The sequence below is a fragment of the Pinus tabuliformis genome, chromosome 2_2 (assembly GCF_031772625.1).
Source record: "Pinus tabuliformis cultivar Carrire ecotype Pingquan chromosome 2_2, CPIR1, whole genome shotgun sequence".
In the NCBI taxonomy this organism is placed as follows: domain Eukaryota; kingdom Viridiplantae; phylum Streptophyta; class Pinopsida; order Pinales; family Pinaceae; genus Pinus; species Pinus tabuliformis.
The window spans coordinates 452,652,480-452,676,300 of record NC_142300.1 but is presented as its reverse complement, the minus strand read 5'-3'; the positions used below and the strand labels follow the sequence as shown (position 1 = coordinate 452,676,300).

Sequence of the window (23,821 nt, the reverse complement as noted above, 5' to 3'; positions counted from 1 at the left end):
TGTTGACAAGTGGTAATCCCCCCTACCATCAAGTTTGGGACTTTCCAAGAGTATACCCCAGTATGCATCCTACCCACAAGTTGGGCTTGTTAGGAGTACCACCCATCTTTCCAGTTGTGCGTGATCCTTGACAAGTGGTAATCCTCCCAAGCATAGGTGAGACTTGGTTGTGTGCAATTTTTGTCAAGTGGTAATCCCCCCAAGCAGAGATGAGACTTGGTTGTGCGCGATCCTTGTCATGTCTTGACAAGTGATAATTCCCCCAAAGTCTGTGGATGTGGGTGTTCTACCACTTGACTCTTATGGTAAAGCTTAGTTGAGCGCAATCCTTGTCATGTGTTGACAAGTGGTAATCCCCCCAAGCAGACGTGAGACTTGGTTTTACGCGATCCTCATCATATGTTGACAAGTGGTAATCCCCCCAAGCCTGTGTCAAGATGGGTAGATCATTGGATATAGGGTGATTGATGAATCTCCCCTACGATGATTCTTCTTCATTAGATTGTGACATCATTGTTCCACAGTGGAGATGATCAAAGATGAGAAAAGAAAGCAGAGATCTTTGTTACAGAAATAAATTCCTCCCTAGTTGAATCCTGAGAGGGAGTCTTGAAAATTGGAAGCTCAGGGATGAATTTCCTTGAATAAAATTTCATCTATGACAATTCTGGAGTGCCTTTCTAAAATTAGAAAGTCATGTCTAGCATCTCAAGCATGACTTTTCAAAAATAGTAAATCACCTTGCATCAAGTGGTAATCAAGTATAATGTTGGAGAATCACTTAACTTATCATTAATCAATCTTAATAATTCAATTTTAACTTAATCATCAATATTATCATTACCTTTATTATTATCCTTATGATACTACGACATTATTATTATTAAAAGGAACTTAAAGTCACCTTAACTTCATCACTTAATCACTTCGTACCTCTATGTCTCACATAGCACATTGTAACTCTCTCTCTCTCTCTCTCTCTCAATAGATACATTTCACTCTCATTAAAGTCTTGTCATAAAAGATTCTCTTACGCATTCATTAATGCATACATTACTCTCTCTCTCTCTCTTGTGCACTCATTAAGACATGGCATATTTCTCTTACTCACAATCAAAGCATGTCATAAAAGATTCCTCTTACACCTTCTTAATAGCATGAGTTACAAAGGCATGTGTACCTTCCTAAATGGCATATGTAACTCCTCCTCAAGGCATGTGTATTGCTCCTTTATGACCAAAATTTGTTGCTCCTCCTATATATGTATCTCATATCATCTCATTCTCACTACTTGTGCATTGTGGATGAAGGATTCAAACTTGAGAGAGAGAGAGTTGGAGAGACTTGAAGAAGATTGTGAGAGAGAGAGAGACTTGGAGAGTAAAAGCAGAACTTGAAGGTTGATTCAGTGTTTGCATCAGTTGTTGCTACTAATGATCTTCATGCTACAGCATGTTCAAATTTGGGTGAACTTCCTCATTCTCTTGATCTCTCATTGTACTTTGTATCTTCGCTAAACAATTGATATCTAAAAGAAGAAGAATTTGGTTGGGATTTCCCTTGTGGGTTTTTCCCTGGTTATTGGACCTAAATTCTTTGTGTCTTATCTTGTTCTTGGTTGTCTTCAATTATGCATTTGGTTTATGTTCTATCTACAATTGTTTAACTAATATTGCAACAAAAGGAAGTTTTGGAATAAGTAATTGTTACAACATAGACCATCATAATTTTAACAATTTTTTCCCTAGGGTTTTCTTAGTTCAAACTTTTGCTAGGGTTTACAAACCCTAGATGCTTCAATATTTAAAATCCTCAAGACCCGCCATCTTCTAGTTTGCAAGTTCTACATGTATACTAATATGTTAGCTACAAACCCTAGAAATGCCATCGACGAACCTTGATGTTTCGTTCTAACTTTAACCACAAAAACTTAATTTGCATATGTAAGGAAAGGATCTAAATACTTATGTGGACATTACCTAACATATTGGTTATGTCCTTTGTCCTCAAAAGAGAGGACACGATCTCCTATGTAATATTTCGATACGAACCCTTTTATAATACAACAATATCTTTCAATGGAGCAAAAGATCGTTAGCTTACACTTCATGTTATTTCCTAATAGACTTAGCATTCCATGCAATATGATTGACATAGATCACTGAGATCATCCTTTGGTGAAATTAGCAGTCGTTGATTGCAGGAGAACTTTGAAATGGACTTACAATTTATAAGAAGTTAGAAGAAAATATTATACATACCTCTTGTATTTTAACCAGTGTTGCGAACATCTCGATAACATCCCGATTTTATCTCGAAATCACGATTTTTTGGCCTAGCCGATGTTTGCCAATTTTTAAAAATATTTTTATGGTATCTCAATTTTGTCGATGTTTGTCGATTTTTTACCAATATTTTCCCGATTTTTACTATTTTTTGGTTTTTCGGACCCTTGCCGATTTTATCCCGATGCCGATGTTCGCAACATTGATTTTAACCTTACTTATGCTCGGTGCAAACACAATTTCTTTGGGTTGCTTCAAAGAGGTATTAAGTCAACTCCTTGCAATGTCTTTTGTCTTTACTTGATCACCTTCAAATTTTAGTTAGATGTCTTTTGTCTTGTTGTAGTTGCTCTACACATTCTTGAAATATGCTTAGGCTCGAACCTACTGCAGACCTTGGCTCGAACTATTTCTTCCATAGTTCGAACATTGAACACCAATGTCCACAAAAGCTTGGAATTCAGAATATTGATCCTTTTACAGAGGCTCGATCTCATCATATTTTCATAGATATTTGAACCAATGTTGCACGAAGCAGGGACGAAGCAGGGACGCGGAAGCGTCATTTTCCAAATATCTAGGAAGCGAAGCGTTTGCGGAAGCGTCTGCTATATATATATATTTGCATTTATACTCAAAACAAACATCCCAAATACCAAATTAGTTGTAGAAGACATGAAAACATGCATATTTTTGCATAAATCAAGATAGATATGGCATCCATGATTCCATTGTAGTTACTAGTATGTACATCAACCATCTATATTCTAGCAATTACAAACATACATCAAATTTTTATGCATATTATAGAACATAAAACATTTAAGCATATTATAAAACATAAAACATTTAAGCATATTATGATTTATCTAGCAAGTGAGCAACTGTCAACATTTGTCGTGTCCAAAATTCAAATAATAATGTTTACAAAATATGTCACTTGGTCACCGCCAAGACAAAAAGGTTCAAAATTCAAATTCACAAGCCTACAATTCTAATGAGTAATCTATGACAAAAGTAGTAAATTGTGAATATATCTACTAATGCGATTAGCAGATGCACTGATGGACCCACCCCCTAACCTCACCCTAACCCAAGGTGAACCCACCCCCTTTATGCCAAGTCAGCTAAAATTAAAAAAAAAAAAATCGCATTTCTTCCCTTCGCGCGGCGCTTTTCCGGAATCATATGGAACCGTACGGGAAGCGTACGCTTCGCCCTCCAAAGCGCCACGCTTTGTACGACCAAAGCGTCGTACAAAACACGCTTCGGAGATTCGGAAGCACGCTTCGGAGGAAAGCTTCGGAAATTTCCAGGAAGCGTCCAAAACAGACAGAACCACGCTTCCAAATTTTGGAAGCACGCTTCCGGGGACGCTTCTTGTACGAATCTGTATGGGACGCACATCGGACCTTAGAACCGGGGGGGACGCTTCCTGCAACATTGTTTTGAACTTTACTCATCATCAAGGAGCTTGGATAAGGAGCTCGAATCATAGAAATCGTACATACATTGTCTACAGAGATCATTGTCTACAGAGATCTTACAAAGAGGAGACTCGGTCTCTACATAAACTTCAGACCTTTCCTCAGACTTCAGATAGCAATTACAGATCGTAAACTATCACCTAGTCACTCTTCCATAAACTCGGATTTGTAACATAATATAGCTCAGATTTGTTTCCTCTCTATACCATAGAGATGATGAACTTTTTCATTTTTTGCAATAGTAACATAGCTTCAGATTTATTTTCTTCATTGAATGCTCGGATATTGACCCATAGAGAGAAGAGACTTGAACTATCTAAGATGAATGGACTTTACCAAATTATGGGATCATCACTATGCACTAATCAATACCACAGAGTAATGGCAATAACACTAGGATATAATTCGGATTTGCTTCATAGATAGGTTAGAACTTGATCATTATTCACAGAGGGTCGAACTTCAATTCAGATTACTGGACCTTTGATTACAGAGATAATTCTGACCGTAGAGGTAAGTTTGATATCATTAGATTTTGGTCTACCACAGGGATTCGGCCCTTTCCAAACAGGAACCATTATGTAGACTTAGCTTCAATTACAGAGGCAGATCCATCTTCATTTTTGACTTGATTTATGTCTTGATCTTCTTCAAAAGTGATAGAGACTCGAATCATGCCATAGATTTAGATCATGCCATAAAATTTTCTTATATGAATCACAAAGATGTAATTTGGACTGCTTCATTAGGCTAATGACTTGATCAGAGAGGTTTGGATCTTTTCGTTCATACCTTAGAGAATAAGGCTCAAATTTCTGCTCCTCGGCTCGAATACATACCTCAAATAAATGTTACAAATATTGAAACAGATTTGGGTGCAAGAACATGTCACAAAGATAAATCATAGAGAACTTGTCCCATCAACATGTACTTCAAATTCTAACCCTAGACTACTCTTTCAAAACTAGCTCTGATACCATGTTGAAATTCGAGTACAAGCCAGAATTTTTTATCTCGATAATTACTTATGAAGATATTATTGTTTCCTTTTAGCTTTTCTTTAATTATTCATCATGCAATTATCAATTAACCATTCAAGTATAAGAAAATAAAGATCACGGTGCACAAGAGACACCATAAATTAGGCTAGCGGCTAGGGAAAAACCCATAAGGGGAAAACCCACCAATCCTTTCCTCATAGAGTCATAGTCAAAGAGAGAGATATCCAAGTCAAATTGACCATTAGACAACAAATTTCCCAAATTCCAAGTTAGCCCTCCAGTAATAGCCCAAACTCTACCACAACTCTGTCCACAAGATATTCAACAAGTCTAATCTCGATAGGCCACATGCCTATCCTTAGATGCCATGTCCCACAAAGATAGAGTGCCTCGGAAACTCGCCTACCCACAGAAGAAATAGTATCTCAAGTCTTTCAACAGAAGTATAGTGCCACAAAAAGCTCAGATACCACAGGAGTATATGTGCCATAGAAAGCTCTTATACCATAGAAGTATATGTGCCACGAAAAGTTCAAATACCACAAAAGTATATGCCTTAGGAAGCTCACTATGTTTTGAAGAATAGTGATTTAGGTGATGATTTGGGATAGCATCGAATGTGCTCTAGCCGCGAAAATTGGTCGAGAGGCTAAAGCACATGAGATCTCCAATACCCATAAATAGTTTGGGTAGATTCTAAACAGTATGGGAGATATTAAAATAATTAATATTTTTAATGGAGTCCCTAAGTCTAAACTTAGGGAAAATAAAATATTAATGTGAATTAATATAAACCCGTGTTAGAAGGGTCCAAAAGTCATGGATCAAGCCAGAGTTAATCTTAGTCATTGATTAGGGACTTAATCTCGACCGTTGAATCGTTAACGAGAAAAGTATAAGAGGAGGCTTGAGGGTCACTTGGAGAATACACCGAGTTGATCAAGATTTCGATTTTCTAGGGCAAGGTTTATTGAGGAAGTCAAAAGAGTGATCAAAGTTGCAACTGAGGGGCAGTGAATACAGAAGCAGAGAGGCAGAGATAGTTCCAGGAGGATCAGCGCAGAAGGCAGGAGAGAGGGACGCAGAGCCAACTAGAGGTTCACGCAGAGCCAACCAAGGCTCATGCAGAGGCAGCCAGGAGCTACGCAGTGCCACAGAGAGCTAGCGTGGGTGACGCAGAGGCTCTAAGGGCTGACGCGGTGCCTCCAGAGGCTGACACAGGGCGAGCTAGGGTGATGCTGGGCAGACGCTAGGCCAGAAAGGCTTGACGCAATCCTTAGAGACTGACGTTGGGGTTTTCGTGGGGCAGTTTGGAGCTGGGAACTATCGGAGTGTTTATCCGGGGTTTCAACCGAAACATCTGTCTCCGACTGAGAGGTACTACTGCCGAGATTATTCTCTGTTGGGTGAGCCGATTTTGGCACCCAGATTGTATTTTGAAACTGCTTAATAATACAAACCCTTAGATCGTTGCACCAGTTTTCCTGCATTGGGTTTTTCCGAGGACATTCGTCCAAAAAAAACGATGTCACTTGTGTGCTTGTTTTGTTTCCTTTAGTTGATGATCTGTAATGTGTTGAGCATGTACTTGTATTTATTTTCAGTATTTACATGGTAAATAACTTGCTAATTAATCAGGACAAGTAGGCAGAAATAAATCAGAAAAGTACATGAAGGGTTTCTAACAGTTAGACTTAGAAATTCCAACATGGTATCAGAGCGTGGTCGTAGATCACAAGAGAACTAAGGACATTAGTTGAGTAGAGTAGCAACAGCAGAAAACAGTTGTCCCGAGTGACAGAAGTTGTTCCTAGCAGAGAAGCAACAAGGAAGGGGTGACGCAGTGCCTGCATCATCAAGTTTGAGTCGGGAAAAGGATCAGTGCAATGGCAGAGGGGAGCAGACTCAACCTATGCAGTGCCCAGTCATATTTCTCAGTCAGGAAGGATTGATGCCCATGGCCAGGAGGTGCGGATTTTGTTGGTGTCAAGATTGCGCAGAGCCTAGAAGCTCTAACCTTCAGTTTGTTGGGGCTTGGGAGGCTGTGGGTAAGTTGCAGAGTGAAGTTGGTGGGGTACTGTAGTCAGAATAATACATAACAGGGCAAGACCAAGGAGGAGGGAGTTGCTGCCGAGGATTTCCAGCCAAGAAATCTAGATCAGTGGTGCAGCTGCACTAAGGATCGGAGTGGGGGCATCTCGACATTGGCAGAGGGGTTTCCAGGAGGGAAATCGAGGCTCAGAGGGAGTCACACCGAGAACTTCCAAAAGGGAAGTAGAGGAGCAGCGAGATGGCAGTGAACGGGGTAAGAGACCAAAACAGACTAGACGGAGCCTCAAACTTCGTAGTCTGGAAGGTCAGAATCTTGTCCGTTCTAGACAAGAATTATGTCAAACACTTCGCCTCGAGGACGATAGCGATCCTAGTTGACCCAGCTGAGAACGGCAAGTACGAGGAGGCAATGGCGAGGGCCAAGAGCATCATCCTTGACGGGGTCAAGGACCATGTAGTACCACATATTGCCGAAAAGGACACGACAAATGAGATGTGGGAGGCCCTAAAGAAATTGTACCAACATACTTCTGTGCAGAGAAGGATGCTACTTGAAAATCAGCTATGGTCATACCAGATGCAAAAAGGGGAACAGATCAACATCTTCCTCGGTCGATTAAAGGAGATCTAGGATCAACTGACTTCCATAGGGGCCACGCTGGATCAAGAATTGATGGTGAGAACAACCCTGAACGTAGTCTCCGAACACTGGGAGGTGTTTGTCCAGAGCATAATGGGCAGGGCGACCCTTCCAGATTGGGAGGAAATGTGGGTGTCTCTTCGCCAAGAAGAGATCAGAAAGCTAAGCAAGGCGGGAAGTAGCGGCAAGGGGATCAGAATCAAGGAGAAAGAGGAGGATGCTGCCCTAGCATCTGAGGGAAAGCAGGAGAAACGGAAGAAGGACCTCTCCAAGGTCAAATGCTTCAACTATGGGAAACTGGGTCACTATGAGAGCCAATGTTCGAGGAAGAAGAGCAAAGGAGAGGCAGCGCCAACAAGGGCGGAGAAGGAAGTGGAGACAGATGATGATTGTGCCATGAGTGCTCACATGCCACTTGAGCGGAAGCGGGGAGACATCGAGCTGTAGTCAGACGGACTACAAGCGATGAGGGGCAGGATCCTTGAGGTACCCAACCTCTCGGATTATACCTGGCTACGGGAGCCCCAAAGAGGAGTAGCAGTGCTGGCGGATGTTAGTAGAGACGGATGAGGATGGAGCGACAAAGAGAGCTACAATGTAGGATTCCTAGGACAGCGTGAGGCAGCAGTGCGAGATGCATGGAGTGGTTGCAGCAACGCAAAGGTCAGAGAGGGAGCACTTGTCAACAACAGAGGGAGTTTTAGCTTCGTGGGTGTCTTTACCCTGACGGAGATGTCAAAGTTGGGAGATCAGTTACTTACTTCTCAGTAACTGAGTTGCAATGCAGCAGTTAGCGGTGGCAATGCTATGGGCAGCATGATGAGGGGTTGTCGTACAGATAGAGCAGTGGCAGTGGCAGTGGCAGGGCCATGGGTAGCAGTACATGATGAAACAGTGCAGAGGATGTTGGGCAGCAGGCCTAGCATCAACGCCAGGACCGATGCGGATGATCATGGTGATACTCAGTGAGGAGTATTACTAGAGCACAGTCCTCGCTAGGAGGGAGTGATGATTTGGGATAACATCGGATGTGCTCTAGCCATGAAAATTGGTGGAGATGCTAAAGCACATGAGATCTCCAATACCCAGAAATGGTTTGGGCAGATTCTAAACAATATGGGAGATATTAAAATAATTAATATTTTTAATGGAGTCCCTAAGTCTAAACTTAGAGAAAATAAAATATTAATGTGAATTAATATAAAACTGTGTTAGAAGGGTCCAAAAGTCATGGATCAAGCCAGACTCAATCTTAGCCGTTGATTGGAGACTTAATCTTGACCATTGAATTGTCAACGAGAAAAGTATAAGAGGAGGCTTGAGGGTCACTTGGAGAATACACCGAGTTGATCAAGATTTCGATTTTCTGGGGCAGGGTTTGCTGAGGAAGTCGAAAGAGTGATCAGAATTGCAGTTGATGGGTAGTGAATACAGAAGCAAAGAGGCATAGATAGTTCCGGGAGGACCAGCGCAAAAGTCAGGAGAGAGGGACGCAAAGCCAGCCAAAGGTTCAGGCATAGCCAACCAAGGCTCATGCAAAGGTAACCAGGAGTTGCGCAGTGCCTCAGAGAGCCAGCGTGGGTGACGTAGAGGCTCTAAGGGCTAACGCGGTACCTCCAAAGGCTGACGCAGTGCCTCCAGAGGCTGACGCAGTGCAAGTTAGGGTGACGCTGGGCAGACGTTGGGCCAGAAAGGGTTGACACAGTCCTTAGAGGCTAACGCTAGCATTTTCGTGGGGCAGATTAGAGCTAGGAACTATCGGAGTGTTTATCTGGGGTTTCAGCCAGAACATCTATCTCCGACTGAGAGGTACTACTGCCGAGACTATTCTCTGTTGGGTGAGTCGATTTTGGCACCCAGATTGTATTCTTAAGCTGCTTAATAATACAAACCCTCAGATAGCTGCACCGGTTTTCCCGCATTGGGTTTTCCCAGGGACATTGGTCCAAAAACAACAGTGTCACTTGTGTGCTTGTTTTGTTTCATTTAGTTGATGATCTGTAATGTGTTGAGCATGTACTTGTATTTATTTACAGTATTTACATGGTAAATAACTTGTTAATTAATTAGGACACAAGTAGGCAGAAATTCTGAAATAAATCAGAAAAGTACATGAAGGGTTTCTAACAGTTAAACTTAGAAATTCCAACATTAGGTAGCTCACAATTTCTCCTTTGAACAAATGATTCAAATGAGTAATGGAGTAATAATGCCAATATATAGTAGTTTCCATGTCCGAAAAGGTGCCTCTAAAGGCTGAGCCGACTTGTCATGTAGAGGGCCGACATGGCAATTGGAATTTGACCAAAAGACACAAAATTTATTTTTTCTTTTCCTTTAAATGTCCAAATGGGTCAGGACAAAAATAATTTTCCTTTTTGACTAAAATAATATTTTTTTATTCTAACATGAAAAACATGCTTACATAAATACATCAATGCCAAATTATACATTATGAAGACCAACCATAGTTACAATTTCAACACCCCAAGCCAAAGCCACAATCTAAGGGGAAATTCTTTTCAGTGTATTTAGCATGAAGCCATCATCAGTCCACAAAGGATAGAAAATACATAGAACATTGGGTGGTTTACCAACTAGTCAAGCACAACAGATTTCACAACATTGGGTGGTTTATCAACTCTCTCTCAACAAACACCCATTTGCATGTGGTTTATCAACCCTAGCCAGCACCTTGAGTGGTTTCTCAACCAGCCCTTGGCAAGAACTCATTCCCATTTCCTCTTGATCCTCTTGCACTCCTAGTCACAATTTCCTCTTTTAGGGAATCCCATTCCCTCAGCTCATAGCTCTTTCCAACTTTACTCATGAGTTTCACCAAGAAGTGGTCCAACCCCCACATTGATGTGCATTTGCCTTTTTATCATTTCCTCAGGTGTCTCTCCATGTTCCTCTTGGACTCTTCCTCTTCTTTTTCTTATTATTTGCACCATAAAATTAATTAAAGGTGTCAGCTAACCCCACCTGGGTTTATCTTTCCTCTTCCCTCTTAGATCATGGATCTATGGTCCCACACTTTAGGCCATTACATAAAATATACTCTTTTATAATATCAAGTATCATTACATTACAAAAATCAGGGGGAAAGCATACCAGGGGTGTCACAACAATGTTGTATGAAATAGGATGGTTCGGTGAAAAAAGGGCAGTTTAGGGCTGCCAATTGCATAGGTTTTGCCTCAAAATTGATCGTACCAATTGGTTTCAGCAACTCTAGTTCAATTCCAATAACATTGATCTACATTGTTGATACAATCCTTGTGATATGCATGAAATAACCTTTCCCTTTGCATTTGATTGTAAATGACAACTCTTTACTCTTTGCAAATACAATAAGCATTATTTGATATATGAGCATTTGAATATTTTATTGAATAAAGAGAATTGTAAATGACAACTTCTTACTCTTTGCAAATACAATAAGCATTATTTGATATATAAGCATTTGAATATTTTATTGAATAAAGAGCATTTCCAGTTTCAAAGGATTACATTGAATGGTTATTGATCTTAATTGAACATCTTTAGTACTCACTCAAGATAATCCTTCTTTTGCATACCAAGTTGTCTTAGCCCAAGTCCAGCTAGACGAACTTACCCTTCTTACCACTCAACCTAGCTAGATTGGCTTATAGGAAAACATTCCTTAGGATAGGAAGCCCCTTCCTTACCCTTAAAGCAAGAGACAAGGCCACTCAAGTGACAATGGGTGGCTTGCCTGATAGTTGCTCATTCGCTTTCACGCCAGGATTAGGACTTTTACCTTTAGGTGAGAAACGTAGTTTTTCATATTCTCAAATGACTTCTCCGATAATGCTTTGTCCTCTAAAAACACTATCACATCTCTTATGAATATACTCTTTGCAACCTTCGCCCTATGGATTAACAATCATTTCCTCTATGGAACTACAGTCATTGGTTTTGTCCTTTGTGGATTTTCATTCCATAACTTGTTCTTCATAGTGTTGGTGGCTCCTCTTTTTTGTTTCCTTCTTTTTAATCCCACTGAACTGTGTTTCTGATAGTAAAAAAGTTGAAGCTATTGACCTCCTCTTCTATGAAAAGCTAAATTGTGTTGTAGCTGCAGTAAGCAATTCCAAGCTCTGGTCTATCACTTTCCAATTCTGCATGACGCTTCTAAAAATGGAGATTTTGTATCACATTTTAAAACGATGTACCAATGTCATTTTCAAAGTTAGGCCCTCCTTCGCTAAATTTCAAGTTCTATATTTAAAAAGCTTTAATACATCCTTGACTTCTGTCAATCTGTTGGCAAACTAAGGTCTAACTGTTGATTTTTCATAGGTCTTATAGCTGATAATTACTTCTAATGATTTTTACTTTAAATCCTCTTGAATTCACAATCAGCATACAGAAGATCTTCAACGGTAGAAAAAAAATTGACTGTAGGATCACAAAGAGACAGCCAGACAAGAAACACAAGCATTTTACCCTGGGAAAACCCACATGGGGAAAACCCAGCAACCTTTTCCTTAGAGAAATTATTCAGTTTAACAATAGATACACCTAATCTTTTCAGCCAAAAACAAGGTCAAACTGACCATAGACAATCCAGGTCAAACAGAGATAAGTAGCTCACAAATTTAGGTCTGCTCAGAAGAGATCCGTTCTGCCCAGATTTGGTCTCCTACAAGATAATGTCGGCTCAGAATTCAGCCTTCCGACTGTCTCAAGAAATTAGTCTGCTCAGAACTATGATCTGCGCACAATCTCAGTCTGTCCAGGAGATAGATTGTCTGCCCACAAATTCATCTTGCTACATTCCTTCTTCCTTTGCTTGAACAGAAGTGTAAGAGTGATCCGAATGCCTGAACAAAGGATGATCCAAGTTGTGCTCAACGGAGGAGGCTGAATGGCCTTTATTTAGATATCAAAGGAGCCCGAATAGACACATCTCTAGGGCTGGGCCGACTTGAAGCCGACCTTACTTTTGGAGGCAGCAATACATAAGTTGAAAATTCAAATTTCCCTCTTTTTGAATCTGACATGAAGAACATGTCTTGAATATATTATTACATTTTTTGGAGGGCTAAAATAACAATTATGAAGACCGGCCATAGCTACGAAAATTCAACCGTACTTTACTACTTACTTCTTTCTTCCCCACGAAGCCCCAGACCTCCTTTTTTTTCCTTTTTCTTCTTTTTAATCCCACTGAACTGTGTTTCTAATAGTAAAAAAGTTCAAGCTATTGACCTCCTCTTCTATGAAAAGCTAAATTGTGTTGTAGATGTAGTAAGCAATACCAGGCTCTGGTCTATCACTTTCCAATTCTGCATGACACTTCTAAAACTGGAGATTTTGTATCACATTTTAAAAACCTGTACCAATGTAATTTTCAAAGTTAGGCCCTCCTTAGCTAAATTTCAAGTTCTATATTTAAAAGGCTTTAATACATCCTTTGACTGCTGTCAATCTGTTTGCAGACTAAGACTAACAATGTACGGCTAAGACTTAACCGTATGGTGGAACTCCTAGAACATCAGGTTCCAGCCCTTGTTACAAAAGTCAGCCCAAGTTGCCAAGTACTCACGAAACAATCTTGGCTTGGACAGAAAAGAAGCTGAACTGTCTCATTGACAAGTCAAACTTGCTGCCGGGGAATTTGAATTGCTTGCATCAAGGTCGAATGTGGGATACCGGCCATCCTATCACCTTATTATTTTGGTGGTTTTTTTTTCCATTGCGCGATTAAATTTGATTGGATTTTTCAGTTCGATACAAAACTGCAATCTTGGACGAATTCCGAAAGTCTAAATCTACCCAAATATAATTACGATTTGAACAATGCAAACTGTGATTTCAGCAATCCACTATCTAACAGATCAGGGAGATGAGTGTCCAATGCCCATACCAAATGCCTCAAAGCTGCAAGTACTTGCCAAGTTTTACACAGTCATTGGCGAGTCCAATGAGAGCCTTAATGGGACCCTCTCTAAGTATTTATAATCCAAACAAGAAAAGAAACTGCCATTCTGTTAAGGAAGAGTTGGCAAGTTTTTCCCAAATTTTTATAAGTCCCAGTCGACAATTGGTTGGCCCATCTCGCTAACATGGGGAGGAAATTCAAATGATCGGGTAGGCTAAGCAGTGAATCTAGACAGAAGTGGCAGGGCAGGGGACTGAAAAATTCAATGTGAAAAATCCTATGCCCTGTGGACTGTAAATGCTCAGATGTTAGGGACTATTTGCAGTACACAAGGTTGCCTGGGGCTTAAATCTTTCTAACAATCTTAGACTCTGAATTAATCCTCTGTTTCTCTATATTTTGGTCCTATTTTGGTTTTCAGTAAGTTTTATATATATTGTGTATCCCAAGGAGTTAACTCAATTGGTCATTGTCAACATTGTTGAGTATTTGGTTTCTTTTGCACCAGGAAATGCCATATTCAAATCTCCTTGATTAGATACACACTAGTTTATACTGACAATTAGGAATGTTATCCATGAATATTATATTACACGGTTTGAGGTCTACGATAATTAGGTTCCATTTGAATTAGAATTTGCAGATAATGTTCAGATGAAATTTACCATTAAATTTAGTAATATAAACTTTCAAAATGAAATATAACATAAAGTGCACTAGTTATGGTCACTATTTCCGAATGTGGCCCCCTAAAAGCGGGTAAATCTCAAGGCTTGGTGCGCCTTAGTACTTCTGAAATTGGAATATTCATAAATTGGTACCGGTGCAGGTGCATAATCTCGATGTCATCTCCAAAAAGCAAATTCGCGGCCACGGTGATTCTTTGTAGACCACTAAGATTCCAAAGCCCTAAGACGGATTTGTGAGCTGAACAGTGCGATAGAGTGGAGTTTGAACTGGGTGGCCAAGTGAACTTACCGGCGGAGTTAATCGTGCTCAAAGCAGAAAGGGAATGCATCATGCGCCGGGTAGATAGATCATTGGTTTAGAGCTGACATTTTTTTCTCTAATTATTGAATACCTAAAAGCAAGCCAGCAACTTTCCCGACGAAGCCTTAAAAAAGTTGACTTCGAATTCGTCTTTGGGGTTCGAATTCGGCCGGGCTTCTAATTTATTGACGCTTATTTTTGAAGTGCTAACGTGAACGAACCTGAATTATTTTTTCAAGGCTGACCGAATTTTGAACCTAAAGGTTCAAGTTCCATAATTCCTATGACATTACCCTGCTTATGGTTTAGGACATTGAATATGACCACACTCTGTTTTATTCATGGTGTGAATCCTACTAGGCTCTATAATATTTCGCAAATACAACAAGCTTCATTATGTGCTTCAGGATGAGTGAAAAAAACAAAAATTGCTCACCTGCATGCAATCCCCCACGTTGATGACGAAAGAATTGGGAACAGGCTTCACTCCAATCCATTCTCCATCTTTTCGCCTGACTTGCAGTCCTCCAACCTCATCCTGAGCCAGCACAGTGAGACCCCCCACGTCCTTATGACGACTAACCCCGAGAGCCAGCTCTGGCACAGGGCATGGCGGATAATGATTCAACCTCAGAAACGAAGTGTGGTCCTCAAACTTTGAATTGAAATACTCAGCTGGCAACCCTAGGCTCAGAGATATGAGTTCCAGCAATCTGAATGACAATTTCTCCACGGCATCTGCATATTTCTCACAGGCCTCCCTGTATCCACAAGTCATTGCAAACTATTCAATAATTATGAAAACTTTGGTGTTACGATTCAATCTAATGTAATTGTGCCCAAATCCCTCGAAATACCGATCGCAACAACTTTAAAGACTATTTGTTGAGATTATTGACTCTCCGAAGGATTTGATAGTTCTTGGTGCAAAACAGCTTCGGAATTGAGATGGATTTTTCCTAGTTAAGTAAGACCTTAGGCGAGGTGGGTCTTCCGGCCATTGATTAGTCAGTGCTATTGTCTCGTGCGAGTCGAGATCAGAACTTGCAGGAAGATAAGTTATGCCTCGGCATGTGAAATCGAAGACCTCTTTCCAGTCCCTGACGTTCTTTGTGAGCTCTGTGTCGTAGTAGCCGAATGGATTATCAAAGTTTCTTCTCACTTTGGACTTTTCTTGCAAGGGTAGGGAGAAGAATTTTGCTGCTTCGGACTGGAGTGTTTGCAGGAGGTCGGGGGGGACTCCATGGTTGATGACTTGAAAGAATCCCCAGTCTCTGCAAGCTGCGCGTATTTGGGTGACGAGGGAGTCCAAGTTTGTCTCAGTCCATGTGGGATTGAGAGGAGAGAGATCTATAAGAGGGATTTGATCACCAGTGAAGTCGCAGTGTTTGGTTTTTGGGCGGTTCTCTGGCAAGACGATGAAGGCTGGATCGATTTCTAAACTCTCGAATCCCATTTTGCTAAACTCTCCTGCTCTGCTGAATATTAGTCTCAATGCTGCTTGCAAATTTTCATACGAAATCTTCGGCCAAAGTGGGCAATTGAACGACAGTGGTTGGTGATGTGTGTGGTTCATTGAATCTGGACAATCTGAATTGATTATCAATATATATTAACATTGTTTGGTGATGTGTGTGGTTCATCGATTCTGGACAATCTGAATTGATTATAAACATATATTAATTGCAAAGTTGGATACAAAGTAGGTGGCAAATAACCAAGTGTCTCCGTTGTATTGATTATCAATATATATTAATTGCAAAGTTGGATACAAAGTAGGTGGCAAATAACCAAGTGTCTTCGTGTGATTATCGTGACCCAACTAGCATCATTGTATAGGGATACTAGCTTCATTATTATAACTATGGGATCTTGGATTTTTTTTGGTTTGATTATGTTTTCTGGTTATGGATTGTTATTTTTGTTATGAATAGTTACAATGACATTACTTATTTGTATTTTTTTATTTCATTAAAATAAATATGTAATTTTCATTTTTAATTTTATTAGGGAAAAAAAACAAGTGATTCTTTTATGATATGAGTGTGATCTGACCTGCCTTTTGTCAATCACATATTTTAGAAAAACCGTAATTGCCCTATTTTGGCTAAAGATTCCAAAATTTGCAAGTAACATTGACAGTAAAAAACCATAATTGCCCCACTGGCAAGAGATTTGTTCGATAACTTATGATCATGCAACATAGTTGTCACTGCTTTCATGATGGTTTTGTTCTTTCTTTCGACTACACTATTTTGTTTTGGGTTATATGGTATGGTGGTTTTTTTCTTGATTCCAGTTTCTTTGCAGATTTCAATGAAATTATTTGAAGTGAACTCTCCTCCATTGTTCGATATGAAGATTTTGATCTACTTTCTAGTTTGTTTTTCTACTAGAGGTTTAAATTTTTTGAAAATGTTAAATGCTTGACTTTTGCTTTTCAAAAATAAAATCCAAGTTCTGCAAGAAAAATCATCCACAAAGATCATATAATACAAGTAGCCACCAAGAGAAGTTATAGGCATAGGTTCACATAAATCAGAATGTACAAGATGAAGTACCTGACTAATTTTGCTTTTGCTTTAAGGGAATGGTCCCTTTACATGCTTTCCACTTGCACACCCTTGGAAAACTCCATCATGATCCAATTTAATCTTTGGAATTTCAGAAACCATCGTTCTCACACGCGGCAATGCTTTATAGTGTAGATGAGCAAACCTTCGGTGCCAAAGTTCGTGTTAATGATTTTTGTCATGAATCAGCGTATACATTGGTCTTCCACTGACTTTAGAGAAACCTTTAAATCTCAATCCCAGAGTGAGGACATCTCTCATGCTAGATCTCATTGGCCAAGTGAGAACTTTTCCATTTATGAAATCAACTTTCATTCCTTTATCTTTTAAAACAAATATAGATACAAGATTCTTTTTTAGACTAGATACAAAAATTCCTGAAAAGATATAGTTTTACCTTCATCCAAATAAAATAAATAGAACCATATCCCTTTATAGCATATGTAGAGTTATCTCCAAGTATGATTTTCAGATTCATCTCCCTCTCAACCAAATTTGAGAGAACTTCTTTATAATTGGTAAAGTTCCTTGAAGCACCACTATCAACCAACCATCTATCACAAGAATCTGCAGGAGAGGAACTAGAAAGAGCGGAAACAAGAAAGTCTTATGATTGTGTCTCAGCTGCATGTTTCCTTGAAGTCTTAGAAGAACGGTAGCTTTCTTTACGAACAACAAGAGCTTCTCTTCATATTCTATAATGAGATCTTAAGTTGTTGCTATGATTGTTGAAGTTGCATCTTGGTGCTCTTCTATTTTCAAGACAGTCACAGGCATATTGCTCATGCTTATGGTAGTTGTAATATTGAACTTCTAATAATTATTTGTTTCATTTATAGGAATTGTTGGATCTGGGAGCAGACTTTCTTAAAAAATGATGACCTCTTCTTCCTTTCTGCTTCTTTCCTTGGACAACGGAGACACTAGGTTCTCCCTCTTCATACTTGGGAATTCTTCCTCTGGAAATCATTATGTCCTCTTCTTGACTGCACTTTCCCAGGAGATCATAAAATGTGGGAAACTTATCATTGTTGTTGATGGTAGTAATAAAAGTCTTCCAAGTAGGAGAAAGACCTCCAAGCGTAATCAACACCAACTCTTTGTCCAATACAATTTCACTAGTAGTTGACAATTGATCTTTGATTTTTGATATCCTCAAGAAGTTGATGGAATAACGGATCATTTGTCAAATATTCAATAATTAAAGTTGTTGTTTTTAGTGAGAGATTTATGGAGAAATTAGTGGAATGACAGGTGAGAGATTTATGGATGATTGTTGAGAGAATTATGGAGTGATTTGTGAAGTTATTGATTGATAAATTTGTGGAGTTGGCAAAATCCCAATACCTCTCCTCATGTATAAATATATCCTTATGTTAATAAAATAAGATTGAGTTGGTGTGTGAGAGCTATGCATTATTGTTGAATGTTTTATGCTCTGTAATTTAGTTTTTATTGTGTCGTTTCATCTTTCATTTGGTATCAAAGCCATTGCCCAGAACCAAAGATCTGAGAATTTGTAAAGATGTGGAATATTTTGAAGGTCTTGTGAAAGCTGGGAGCATAGTTTGAAATTTGTGAAATGTTGTGAATGCATTCGAGAGGTGCAGCCACCGTTGATAGTCTTGGAGCCACATGTAATTATTGTTGGTAAAAAAAATTATTTTATCTGCAAATTTTTTTTTTCACTGACCAAATTGTAAAGAATCGTTGCATTTACAGACACATTTTTTTCTGCACTAACTATATTGCTTATGTGTAACTCTCTCCTTCAACTACATTAGGAAGGATCTGCTACCTTCTGTCTGAGAAGCCGCCCGAGAAGCTAGCTAAGCCCGAAAAGCAAGAGAAGAAGTATAGTATCCGAGTAGCCTAGTCCGAGTATCCAAGCCCAGCCAACTTACCCCCATGATTATGACCCCGCATCAACCCCCTTCAAAGGCCATTTCCGTGTCGGGACGGAATTTTTCCTATTGCTGTTTTTATGCCTGTTCGCGATGCGAATTATAGTATTCATTCCTATGGGAGCGGAAATGAAATACGAGAAGTCCCGACACGGAAATGGCCTTTGAAGGGGGTTGATGCGGGGTCATAATCATGGAGGTAAGTTGGCTGGGCTTGGATACTCGGACTAGGCTACTCGGCTGGGCTAGGCTACTCGGATACTATACTTCTTCTCTTGCTTTTCGGGCTTAGCTAGCTTCTCTGGCGGCTTCTCAGACAGAAGGTAGCAGATCCTTCCTAATGTAGTTGAAGGAGAGAGTTACACATAAGCAATATAGTTAGTGCAGAAAAAAATGTGTCTGTAAATGCAACGATTCTTTACAATTTGGTCAGTGAAAAAAAAAATTGCAGATAAAATAATTTTTTTACCAACAATAATTACATGTGGCTCCAAGACTATCAACGGTCTCGAATGCATTCACAACATTTCACAAATTTCAAACTATGCTCCCAGCTTTCACAAGACCTTCAAAATATTCCACATCTTTACAAATTCTCAGATCTTTGGTTCTGGGCAATGGCTTTGATACCAAATGAAAGATGAAACGACACAATAAAAACTAAATTACAGAGCATAAAACATTCAACAATAATGCATAGCTCTCACACACCAACTCAATCTTATTTTATTAACATAAGGATATATTTATACATGAGGAGAGGTATTGGGATTTTGCCAACTCCACAAATTTATCAATCAATAACTTCACAAATCACTCCATAATTCTCTCAACAATCATCCATAACTCTCTCACCTGTCATTCCACTAATTTCTCCATAAATCTCTCACTAAAAACAACAACTTTAATTATTGAATATTTGACAAATGATCCGTTCTTCCATCAACTTCTTGAGGATATCAAAAATCAAAGATCAATTGTCAACTACTAGTGAAATTGTATTGGACAAAGAGTTGGTGTTGATTACGCTTGGAGGTCTTTCTCCTACTTGGGAGACTTTTATTACTACCATCAACAACAATGATAAGTTTCCCACATTTTATGATCTCCTGGGAAAGTGTAGTCAAGAAGAGGACACAATGATTTCCAGAGGAAGAATTCCCAAGTATGAAGAGGGAGAACCTAGTGTCTCCGTTGTCCAAGGAAAGAAGCAGAAAGGAAGAAGAGGTCATCATTTTTTAAGAAAGCCTACTCCCAGATCCAACAATTCCTATAAATGAAACAAATAATTATTAGAATTTCAATATTACAACTACCATAAGCATGACCAATATGCCTGTGACTGTCTTGAAAATAGAAGAGCACCAAGATCCAACTTCAACAATCATAGCAACAACTTAAGATCTCATTATAGAAGATGAAGAGAAGCTCTTGTTGTTCGTAAAGAAAGCTACCGTTCTTCTAAGACTTCAAGGAAACATGCAGCTGAGACACAATCATAAGACTTTCTTGTTTCCGCTCTTTCTAGTTCCTCTCCTACAGATTCTTGTGATAGATGGTTGGTTGATAGTGGTGCTTCAAGGAAATTTAACAATTATAAAGAAGTTCTCTCAAATTTGGTTGAGAGGGAGACGAATATGAAAATCATACTTGGAGATAACTCTATATATGCTATAAAGGGATATGGTTCTATTTATTTTCATTTGGATGAAGGTAAAACTATATCTCTTCAAGAATTTTTGTATGTATCTAGTCTAAAAAAGAATCTTGTATCTATATTTGTTTTAAAAGATAAAGGAATGAAAGTTGATTTCATAAATGGAAAAGTTCTCACTTGGCCAATGAGATCTAGCATGAGAGATGTCCTCACTCTGGGATTGAGATTTAAAGGTCTCTATAAAGTCAGTGGAAGACCAATGTATACGTTGATTCATGACAAAAATCATTAACACGAACTTTGGCACCGAAGGTTTGCTCATCTACACTATAAAGCATTGCCGCGTGTGAGAACGATGGTTTCTGAAATTCCAGAGATTAAATTGGATCATGATGGAGTTTTACAAGGGTGTGCAAGTGGAAAGCATGTAAAGGGACCATTCCCTTCAAGCAAAAGCAAAATTAGTTGGGTACTTCATCTTCTATATTCTGATTTATGTGAACCTATGCATGTAACTTCTCTTGGTGGCTACTTGTATTATATGATCTTTGTGGATGATTTTTCTTGCAAAACTTGGATTTTATTTTTGAAAAGAAAAAGTCAAGCATTTAACATTTTCAAAGAATTTAAACTTCTAGTAGAAAAACAAACTAGAAAGTAGATCAAAATCTTCAGATCGAACAATGGAGGAGGATTCACTTCAAATGATTTCATTGAAATCTACAAAGAAATTGGAATCAAGAAAAAAACCACCATACCATATAACCCAAAATAAGTGTAGTTGAAAGAAAGAACAAAACCATTATGGAAGCAGTGAAAGCTATGTTGCATGATCATAAGCTACCGAACCTTAAACAACAAATCTCTTGCCAGTGAGGCAATTATGGTTTTTTAGTGTCAATGCTGCTTGCAAATTTTGAAATCTTCAGCCAAAGTGGGGCAATTACAGTTTTTCTAAAATATGTGATTGACAAAAGGCAAGTCAGATCATAGTCATATCATAAACAACAACGAATCTGCCATTTATATAGAAACAACAATGGTTGGTTCATTGAATCTTAGACAATCTGAATTGGATATCAATATATATTAATTGCAAGGCTGGATACAAAGTCGCTCAATTTTTCGCTGTTTCATTAAAAATTCCTGTACATTTCGATTTCGTGTGATTATCATCTTCCACATTGTATAGGGATACTAGCTTCATTATTATTTTTAATTAAAGTTGTTATAACTATGGGATCTTGGATATTTTTTTTTGTTTAATTGTTTTTTCTGGTTATGGATTGTTATTTTTGTTATGAATAGTTACAATGACATTACTTATGTGTATTTTTTGATTTCATTGAAATAAATATGTAATTTTTATTTTTAATTTTATTAGAAAAAAAACAAGTGATTTTGACTTTTCATTAATTCACATTTTCAGAGGGTTTAAATTTTGGTAATTTGAAAGGAAAAATAAATTATAAAATACTAGATTTTACATCTTATTTTATAATTAGAATAATTTTAGAAAAGAATTTAAATCCAACAAAAAAATGAAACATTATCACATCAAATGAATATGCAATTTTTTTAATTTAATGATTTTATTTAATTTTTTTTGTCCTTTTTCTATTATTAGTTAGCACTTGTTGTAAGATGAAATATTACAAAAAAAATAATATGGAGTGGTCTTTACCTCATACTATCATAATCAATATCAATTTGTGTTTTTCCAAGTAATGTTATCCTTACAAACAATGAAGGATGGTGTAACCCACTTCTCCAACATTTTGAAATGCTTTAATTTACTTATCTAACATATTGGATTTATAGGGATGACATTGTCCATGAATATATTCTCATTTATAAAGATGGTATTGTTTTTATTATATTTAAATGGTAATTAATAATTAATCCTTTTTTTCTATCAACTTTAGCTTTTTGTTTAATTTTGAAAATCATTTTCCAACTTGATGTTTGAAATATTAAGATGTAAATCTAATGTTTATGTTAGCAACGTACCACGAGGAAGAGAGTTTTTTCACAACAAGCTCTATAGCAGTGAAGTTGATATTCTTCATCTTAAAGTAATAACAAAAATTCTAACAAATTGTACAAGCTATCATAAGTTCACAAATCTCTAGTCATATGAAGTGAAGTTGTTGCAGTTTATCCAAATGTTAGATATTAATGGATCTAGGTGCTTCTCAGTCATTGCATTACTCACTTGTTCTACTTGAGAGGTAGATACACGAGTAACAATGATGTTGCTATTATTCGATATTTGGGGTGGGAGTATAAGAGTAACAAAATTATGCAGAACTAATATATTATCTCCCATAAGAAACTCACACCATGAATGGGAAATCTCAATAGATGAACATTTGTCTACTAAGCTAGTGTGATCAATCCAATATCTTTCAAGCCCTATTGATTTAGGATCCCACAAGACTTAGCTTCACAAAAGTATAATAGTTCACCCACTCTTGATAAAGGAACCAAGGGAAAAATAATATTAAAAGGTTGTTATAACACTAGCTTTGTTCACGGAGTTATTATTTGCTTATCATGCATTACAAATGGCATTAGCATCATGCAACCACAATGTTAGCAGTCATTTAACTCATGTATGATTGGATCTGAAACTAGAAGTAGTGAATCTATATGCTAAGATTCCTAATCAATCTAATATCCACTAGATTAGATAAAGCATTTAAATATTGAAGATTTTTCATGATTGCAAAAGGAAGATAAACCAATCTTTATGACCATTGATGCAATCTTTTGATCATTTTCTCTTAAGTTAGAGAAGATTGCATTTATCTTAGTTCAAACAATAAGCATGTTGTCTCTTCCAATGATCCAAAATTAAACAGGAACACAACAACTTACAGATATAATCATAAACACAGAGATGTAGCAAAAATAAAACTTCATTTCATTAACATCAAAGAACTAAAATATGCTTACATACATAATGGAAATAAACTAGCTCTGGCGATGGTAGCTTATCTTTGAGAAGAGATGTGGTAGCTACATGCCTTTGAACTATGTTACAATGAGGCTTGTGGGCCTATTTATTGTTGAGAAACAATGGGAAACCCCAAACATCCAAAAACCTAACCCTAGGAGATGAAACGCCAAACTATGGGTCTTGTTGGGGTAAATTGGTACATCAACTTCCCGGGGTCGTAACTTTGGCATATGATCTCTGTTTGATGCATACGATACCTCGTTAGAAAGATCTATTTGAGGACTATAACTAATTATAAAAAATATCAAGTTCAAAACTAATATTAGCCACCAGTGGGAAGTATGGTTGAAGGCAGCCCA

General features: G+C 38.2%; 1 protein-coding gene across 1 annotated transcript in view; it reads right to left on the bottom strand.

Moving 5' to 3' along the window:
• Positions 1-15,957, bottom strand: part of LOC149193207 (protein DMR6-LIKE OXYGENASE 1-like) — a 63,315-nt gene extending 47,358 nt beyond the window's left edge. The window contains exons 1-2 of the mRNA XM_089404807.1: positions 15,341-15,957; positions 14,803-15,127 (exon numbers count right to left, since the gene is read on the bottom strand). Of these exons, the coding sequence (XP_089260933.1) occupies positions 14,803-15,127; positions 15,341-15,942 (927 nt within the window). The 5' untranslated portion in view covers positions 15,943-15,957. The remainder of the gene's footprint in view (positions 1-14,802; positions 15,128-15,340) is intronic.
• Between the last annotated feature and the right edge of the window lie 7,864 nt (positions 15,958-23,821).